Genomic DNA, 8,540 nt, shown 5'->3' on the forward strand with positions numbered 1-8,540 from the left:
ATGATTGCTCCCATTTTGCAGATAGTGAGTGACAGTGAGTGACTTGCCAGAGGCCTATTCACACATTAGGCTCACTGTATGTTCTGTGTTGAAATTTACAGCTTTCCTGCAATCCAGTTTTCCTGACTTGTGTGTTCCTGTTGCTTGGGGAGATTTTTTTCTGTTTCACAGGTGCTTTGCTCCCTCTAGCGGCCAATTCGATATTACACCGCAGGTTGTTCTGCTGAACCGAACGTCAAGCGATGTAATATTGAATCAACCGCTAGAGGGAGCAAAAGAATATGGAACAGAACCCTCCCAATGAACACAAACACACCAGACAAGAAAATGAGAATGCAGAAAAACCCATAATTCCCAACTGTGCTGGAGTCTAATTTAGACCAGGACAATGGCATGTGGAGTGAGGAGGCTTAATCTTTCCCCCTGCACCATTTTCCTGACCTGAAACAGACCCAAGAGAACTGCTGTTAGTTCTACTATAGAAAGTTACCTTTGCTACTCCTAAGTTTGCCCTGAAGAGAGAGGAGGAGCCCAAATTTACTATGCTTCATGGTAGAAGAAGAATTAGAACTGAGGTCTCCCAGATCCTGGTCTGATGTTCTAACTGCTACACTAGTTCAGGCTCTATCTGGATTTAGTGAAATCTAGTTAAAAACAGTCTCTCAATTCAAATTACAAAACTTCAATTTTCTGCTATTTCCCTCCAGCTGAGGTGGGAGATGACATTGGAGAGGGTGTTGCCTTTTCCAATTCCAGGGCTGAAGATACATTCCCAGCTATTTGGCAGTACATTTGTTGTTGTTGACTTCCATGGAGGAAATATCAGGGCTTTTTTGTAGCAGGAACTCCTTTGCATATTAGGCAACACCCCCACCCCTGATGTAGCCAATCCTCCTGGAGCTTGCAGTTGGCTCTGTACTAAGAGCCCTGTAAGCTCTTGGAGGATTGACTACATCAGGGGTATGTGACCTAATATGCAAAGGAGATCCTGCTACAAAATAAAGCCCTGATCATCTCTGCAGTCTGAGCTATCAGCTGGGCTTTTCCGCATTATAATTTTCCTTCCTTGCGTGGCCCTATTATGTGCATGGTTTTTTCCCCCTGTTCCACATGTTTGGTCTCTCTAGTGGTCTAGTATATCACTTTACATCTGTAGTAAAAATCTGCAGTTTAAATCTGTAGGGAGATATGCCAGACGTACAGCCAACGCACAACAGGAATATACAAGCAAGGAAAATGAGAAGGCAGAAAAGACTGTCTTCTGCTTATCAAGAGATGGTTGCTCAACAGTCCCAAAATGGAATCTCTTGCCTGCAAAAAGAAGTGGTACAGTCCAGGAAGTGCTGCTACTTCTCCTCACTATTCTCTTGAGCGTACATCATTGTCGGTCTAAACCAGGGGCGGCCAAACTTGCTTAACGTAAGAGCCGCGTAGAATAAACATCAGATATTTGAGAGCTGCAAGACATGAGAATCAGATGTTAGAGAGCCACAAGATGGACGGACGGAAGGAAGGAAGGAAGGAAAAAAGAGGGAGGGAGAGAGGAAGGAAGGAAGGAAGGAAAGGAAGGAAGGAAGGAAAAAAGAGTGAGGGAGAGAGGAAGGAAGGAAGGAAGGAAGGAAGGAAGGAAGGAAGGAAGGAAGGAAGGAAGGAAGGAAGGAAGGAAGGAAAAAAGAGGGAGGGAGAGAGGAAGGAAGGAAAGGAAGGAAGGAAGGAAGGAAGGAAGGAAGGAAGGAAGGAAGGAAGGAAAAAAGAGGGAGGGAGAGAGGAAGGAAGGAAGGAAGGAAGGAAGGAAGGAAGGAAGGAAGGAAGGAAGGAAGGAAGGAAGGAAGGAAGGAAGGAAAGGAGGGAGGGAGGGAGGGGAATAAAGGAAGGAAGTTGGCCATAGGCAAGGTGTTCCCAAATGGGTGTTGAACTGCATAATCCCTGGCAGACTTACTCCAGCCTCAACCCATTGATTTCAGTGGACTGGCCCAACTCTGTCCTGTATGAAACGAGGTTAAGGGGCATGCATGTTATTCAAAGTGCTGTCTCAAGGAAGATGCTAATTCTTGTAATGCTGACCTGTAGCTGTCCAGCAAGTGAAAGACGCAGTCAAAGAGACTTATGAGCCACTGAGGTACCTGAGCCGGGCCTTGAAGAGTCAGTTTCTGGAGTCCTTTGGGGTTTTCCTGCAAGACGAAGACGTCGCTTCCACTGTTCAATCAGTGGTATGTGCTCTTTCTCAGCTGGTTAATGGCCCGTTCTTGGAGCTCCTTGCCCAGATCTCTGGTCCTGTCTGGACTTGCTTCTCCTCCTCCTCCTCTTCCCCCTTGAGCTGCACTTGTCCTTTCTATTCACTCTCTTTTCTAAGCAGGGCTCTACACATGCATCAGAATGAGGTGGCAGAGTAGACTGTACCACTTCAGACTGCTGAAGTTTGCCTCTCTCTGCCTCTCCCCTGCAGCTTTGTCAAAGGGGCTTTTGAGAAGGTGGCTGCAGTGGGGGGCATGGGCAGGGGTGTGTGCACTCCGACTCCGAGATAATTTGTGAGGGTCCCCCCAAGATTCCAACTGCCTAGGGGCCTCCACAGGGTTTAATCCAACACTGTTTCGGAGGACCCAAGGCTGAATCCCTTCCAGTTTAATTTCACTTCGAATACTTATGCTGGGAAAACTTCATCAACGGTATTGCTTTCGCCCAATGTCCTGCTTCTTTGCTACACACTAACTGCGCCACCCCCCACACTAGCACTGCTGTGTATGTCCCCAAAAGCCTTTGCTACTTAGCAACAAATATTTATCCGGGATAAATAATTCTGGCTTTTGCTGCCAGCTGTCTGTATAAATTACTCAAATACTGTAATCCCAACCCCCTCAGCTGGAGCATTCCCTGGCTGGAGATGTTGCCAATCGATCCATGCTGGAGCTGTTGAATGAAGATCTCAGGCCTCAGGTGGAAACCTTCCTTTCCCACTTAGGGATCTTCCAGACTACTGACAGAAAAGAAAGCTGTGATCTCTGGCAACCTGTGCATTTCCTCTGTTCCTCTCTAGAAGGTATGGCAGATGTTTGGCGCTGGTTAATCCTTCTTGCTTTCCCAGGGTCTTGGAAGAATGGCTTCAGTTCTGGCCCTGTTAGCGGACCTCCTGATGGCCTCTGGGTTTCGGCTACTGTCGGGTGGAATTCTAGCGGGAGCTCCTTTGCATATTAGGCCACACACTCTTAATATAGCCAGTCCTCCAAGAGCTTACAAAAAAGAGCCTTGTAAGCTCTTGGCGGATTGGCTACATCAGGGGTATGTGGCCTAATATGCAAAGGAGCTCCTGCTAGAATTCTACCCCTGGCTACTGTGTGACAAAAAGTGTTGGACTGGATGGGCCATTTGTCTGATCCAACATGGCTTCTCATATGTCTAGAGCAGTGATGCTCTACATTCTTGTTGCTTGTGGGGCAACAGTGGGAGGGCTTCTGGAGTTCTGGCCCCACTGGTGGACCTCCTAATGGCACCTGGGTTTTGGCCACTGTCTGATGCACAGTGTTGGACTGGATGGGCCGTTGGCCTGTTCCAACATGGCTTCTCTTATGTTCTTATGTGACACACAGTGTTCGACTGGATGGGCCATTGGCCTGATCCAACATGGCTTCTCTTATGTGAGACAGAGTGTTGGACTGGATGGGCCATTGGCTTGATCCAACATGGCTTCTCTTATGTTCTTATGTGACACAGAGTGTTGGACTGGATGGGCCATTGGCCTGATCCAACATGGCTTCTCTTATGTTCTCAATAGGGTTGCCAGGCGTTCCTGGTAACTAGTGATTGCTTCAAGGATTTAATTTAATTTAATTTGTGATTTATACCTCGCCCTATCCCGCTAGGCGGGCTCAGGGCGGCTTACAGCATTAAAACATTGCAATAACAATAAATAAAACAATAAATTTAAAATATCTCATAAACATAATACATAAAATAGAGGGTCGCAACTCCAACAATAACACAGCCAGAAGCCACCGTTCAACAGTTGGTACGACTTCAGCTGGTTAACACCACTTAGCACAGCTACAGGATGAGTGATTGCTTCAAAGGTGAGGGGTCAGCAGTGTGTGCCCTGCTATGTGACTACCAAGGGAAAGCCAGATGTGACGTTAGGTAGCTCTAGCAATCACCAGAAACTCTGTGGAAAAAGCATAAAGTTTCCAATAATTCCTAGAGCTACCCAATGTTAGTTTCTGGGAAAACTTGGGTCCAGTGGGAGATGGGGAGAGGCGAGTACTTACTGCAGGGGGGAGCAGTGTTAGTCATAGCCTTGTGGCTGAAATTCTGGCATTAGGAGAACGGGCAGCCAGCCAACCACCAGGGGCTTTGTCACACAGCCCTCATGAACCCCTGGAGAAGCCCATCCCACCCTTTCTCCACTTCTTAGGTGAGTTTGGGCGGCGAGTGGCTTGCTGGTCTTTTGACTGGGGCGGGGGCGGCCAAGGAGAGTCCCAGGCAAGCGATGCCTGCTTGGCTGGCTGGATCTCTAGCCAGATCAAGCAGGCCTTGCTTGCCCGGGGCTCTCCTTTCTTGCATTGTGTTGCTTTTGGCTGGGGGGCATATGCTAATGAGTTATGCTAATGAGCTCCACCACCTATTTTTCGGCAAAACAACCCCAGGGTACATCAGATCGTTTTCCGCTGCTCTGTGGCTCAAAAACAAATAAACAGAAAACCCAAGGGATCTGTAGTTCCTTCAGAGAAAGTCTTGGTGTCCAAACCTGCTGACTTACCCAGTGCCAGTTAGGGATGCTCGAGATTTCTCATTGAATATACTCAGACTTAACCACATTCAAAGGTATCAGTCATGCTTTTTTTTGTAGCAGGAACTCCTTTGCATATTAGGCCACACACCTCTCATGTAGCCAGTCCTCCTGGAACTTACAGCAGGCCCTGTAAGAAGAGCCCTGTAAGCTCCTGGAGGATTGGCTACATCAGGGGTGTGTGGTCTAATATGCAAAGGAACCCCTGCTAGAATTCTATCTCTGGACCCTCTACTAAGAGCCCTGAAAGCTCTTGGAGGATTGGCTACATCAGGGGGTGTGGCCTAATATGCAAAGGAGCCCCTGCTAGAATTCTATCTCTGGACCCTGTACTAAGAGCCCTGTAAGCTCCAGGAGGATTGGCTGAATCAGGGGGTGTGGCCTAATATGCAAAGGAGTTCCTGCTACAAAAAAGCCCTGGCTCTATGTATGACTATTCGCTTTTACTGATCACACTTTTTGGGATTTGTGTTCACAGACTTGGACTACGAGATAATGGCCTTGTTGGAGGCCATTTTGGAGAAGAAGAAAATAGCCAAGCATCTGGAAATGGTGAGGCTCTTTCTGCTGAATTCCTTTGGAGTGTAGTTATAGAAGACTAATAAAAGGACTCCCATTCCATCCAGCATCAAACGGATATGCACGGAACAGGGTTGCCAAGTCCCATTCAAGAAATATCTGGGGACTTTGGGGGTGGAGCCAGGACCAAGATAGTGACAGGCATAATTGAACTCCAAAGGGAGTTCTGGCCATCATATTTAAAGGGACGGCACACCTTTTAAATGTCTTCCCTCCACTGGAAATAATGAAGGATAGGGGCACCTTCTTTTGGGGCTCATAGAATTGGACCCCCTGGTCCAATCCTTTTGAAACTTGGAGGGTATTCTGGGGAGAGTCACTGGATGCTATGTTGAAAATATGGTGACTCTATCTCAAGAAACAGCCCTCCCAGTGCCCCAGATACCCACAGATCAATTCTCCATTATACCCTATGGGGATTGATCTCCTTAGGGAATAATGGAGTGCCCAGAAGACACCCCCCCCCCTTTTGATGACCTTGAAGCAGGGGGAGGGCCTCCAAACCGGGGGATCCCCTTCCCCCACCTGGGGATTGGCAACCCTAGCACAGAGGTCACTGGAGTTGTTTGTTTGGTTTTCCTGATCCATTGCAGGAGAAATGGGTTCCCCTTTATAGTTACAATTAGGGCTTCTTCTTTTTTTGATGAATTGTTTTAGAATCTTTTTGATGAAAAAGGTGCTGTTGTAAATATTGTAGAATATTATGAAAGACATCCAGAAAAGGAAGTAGCATTATTCTTTGCGGATGCAGAGAAAGCATTTGATAATTTAAATTGGGACTTTATGTTTGCAGTAATGGAGAAAATGTTGGGGGGAAACTTTATAAGGATGATAAAAGCAATATATACTGAACAACGTGCAAAGTTATGTATAAATGCAGATCTTACAGAAGACATGATAATTAGCAAAGGTACAAGACAAGGCTGTCCGCTTTCCCCACTGTTGTTTATAATGACTCTTGAAATCTTACTGATGCAAATCCAAGAAGATAATAGAAGAATTAAAAGTAAAAGGATTTACTTACAAATATAGAGCATTTGCAGATGATATAATGTTTATAAATGAAAATCCCATACAAGTCACACCTTTGTTGTTAGCTAAAATACAAGAATATGGGGAATTGGCGGGACTGTATATTAATAAAGAAAAATCAAAACTTCTATGTAAAAATATGCAAGTCAGCAAACAAAAGGAACTGCAGAAGATAGCAGGATGTGAAGTTACCTCTAAGGTAAAATATTTGAGTGTGGAGATAACAATGAAGAATATTGACTTGTTTAAAAACAATTATGAGAAGCTATGGTGTAAAATGGATGAAGATATGATAAAATGGAATAAACTTAATTTGTCGTTGCTTGGCAGAATAGCTGCAATTAAGATGAATATTTTGCCAAGAATAATGTATTTGGTTCAAACTATTCTGATTGTGAAAGACAGTAAACAATTTAATAAATGGCAAAGGAAAATTTCAGAGTTTGTGTGGGCTAGGAAGAAACCAAGGATCAAAATGAAAATCTTAATAGATGCAAAAGAGAGAGGAGGATTCCAGTTACCAGATTTAAAATTATATCATGAAGCAGTTTGTCTAGTGTGGATAAAAGAATGGGTGACGTTGTTAAACAAAAATCTTTTAGCGTTGGAAGGTCATGGAAATAAATTTGGCTGGCACACTTATATGTACTATGGGAAAAAAAGATGGATGGTTTTTTCTCTCACCATTATATAAGAAATAATTTGCTAAATACTTGGATGAAATATAAGAAGTATGGGGATGAGAGAACACCGTTATGGATAGTGCCAGCAGAAGTAATAAAAATAACAGCTGAGACAGGTGAAGAAAAGTGGTTGTCATACAATCAACTATTAAAAATACAAAGTGGCAAAATAGAATTGAAAACTACTGAAAAGTTGAATAATAAATATGATCCCCAACATATAGGGTTGCCACGTCCCTCCACTGCTGCAGCGGGGGATTGTTCTTTCATCACACTTTGTATGTGCGGCACAATGACATCACTTAAAAGCGATGTCATCATGCCGGGAATGCTCTAGGACTCATGATAAAACTCTATGGTCACAGCAGGGATGCTCTAGGATCTGCAGTAAAACTCTATGGTGCCATAGAGTTTTTACTGCATCCTAGAGCATCCCCAGCATGACAACATCACTTCCAGGTGATGTCATTGCGCCGGGGATGGCACGTGGTGATGGGGCTCTTTGGGGGCGGGGATCCCCCCAGCAGTGTGCTCCCTGCTGGTGGGTTGGGGCCTTTCAGACTGAGGGATCCTTCATCCCCTGTGGGAACTTGGCAGCCCTACCAACATAGCTTTCCTGGTGGTCATAGGGACCCTTCCCACCTTCTTCACCAGCAGAATGTCTGGTTGGATTCAACCATAAAGCTTGGCATAGGAGCCTCTGTTTAGTGGAAGGGAACAGATAAGGTTTTGACTCCTGTCCAAATGTGTACCCGAAGAGTATCTGGGAGCGCTTGTGTGCTGAGGGGAATAGCATGTGTGAAATAATCCTGTCATACTTTCTCTCTTTTTTGATGTTAAAGACGGCTGGTGTTCTGGAGTGGATTCTTTCTGGCGAAGAAGGAAGCACTTTCGTTAGTCCCACCCCTTCCTTGACAGATGAAGAAGCAGCTGTAGCTTCGGAGATGTTGCAGATCTGCGGGCTGGACTCCGAAGCCGTGGCAGGCTCTGTCACCTGCCTGTGGAACAACGAAGCACGTTCCGAACTGGCTGCTCTGTACTCAAGCTTATATGCCTTGCAGATCTTAAGTGAATGAAGTAGGAACGAAAACAGATTCCATAAAGGTTGCCTTCCCCTGCAGAGGGGGTCACCGGGGCAAAGGTGCAACAAGCCATCCCGAGGCTTAGCGCTTTCTCCCTCTTCCAGACTGGCTGGTGCTTTCTACTGGCGGAAGGGAAGACCGCTGCCCAGTTATTGGATGTTCAGTTGCTATGGGGCGGTCTTCTGTCTCTTCTGCCTCCTAAACTCCATGGTCCACCATCCTGATTCATCTTTGTGAGCTGCATGCACAAAAGGCCCAGATGCCTGCCCTGGATTCCATCTTAGATAGAAGAAGAAGAAGACCAGGGCTTTTTTTTTTGAGCAGGAACGCACAGGAATGCAGTTCCAGCTGACTTGGTGTCAGGGGGTGTGGCCTAATATGTAAATG

At 45.7% G+C, this 8,540-nt stretch overlaps 1 protein-coding gene across 1 annotated transcript; it reads left to right on the forward strand.

Annotated features, from left to right (window-relative positions):
• LOC132583635 (uncharacterized) lies at window positions 1-8,172 on the forward strand. The gene is made up of 5 exons (XM_060255254.1): window positions 1-34; window positions 2,071-2,210; window positions 2,860-3,037; window positions 5,256-5,329; window positions 7,914-8,172. Exons 1-5 carry the CDS (start codon window positions 1-3, stop codon window positions 8,145-8,147), a joined length of 660 nt encoding a protein of 219 aa, XP_060111237.1. The 3' UTR covers window positions 8,148-8,172.
• The last annotated feature ends 368 nt before the right edge of the window (window positions 8,173-8,540 follow it).

This window comes from Heteronotia binoei, chromosome 15 (assembly GCF_032191835.1).
Source record: "Heteronotia binoei isolate CCM8104 ecotype False Entrance Well chromosome 15, APGP_CSIRO_Hbin_v1, whole genome shotgun sequence".
NCBI classification, from domain to species: domain Eukaryota; kingdom Metazoa; phylum Chordata; class Lepidosauria; order Squamata; family Gekkonidae; genus Heteronotia; species Heteronotia binoei.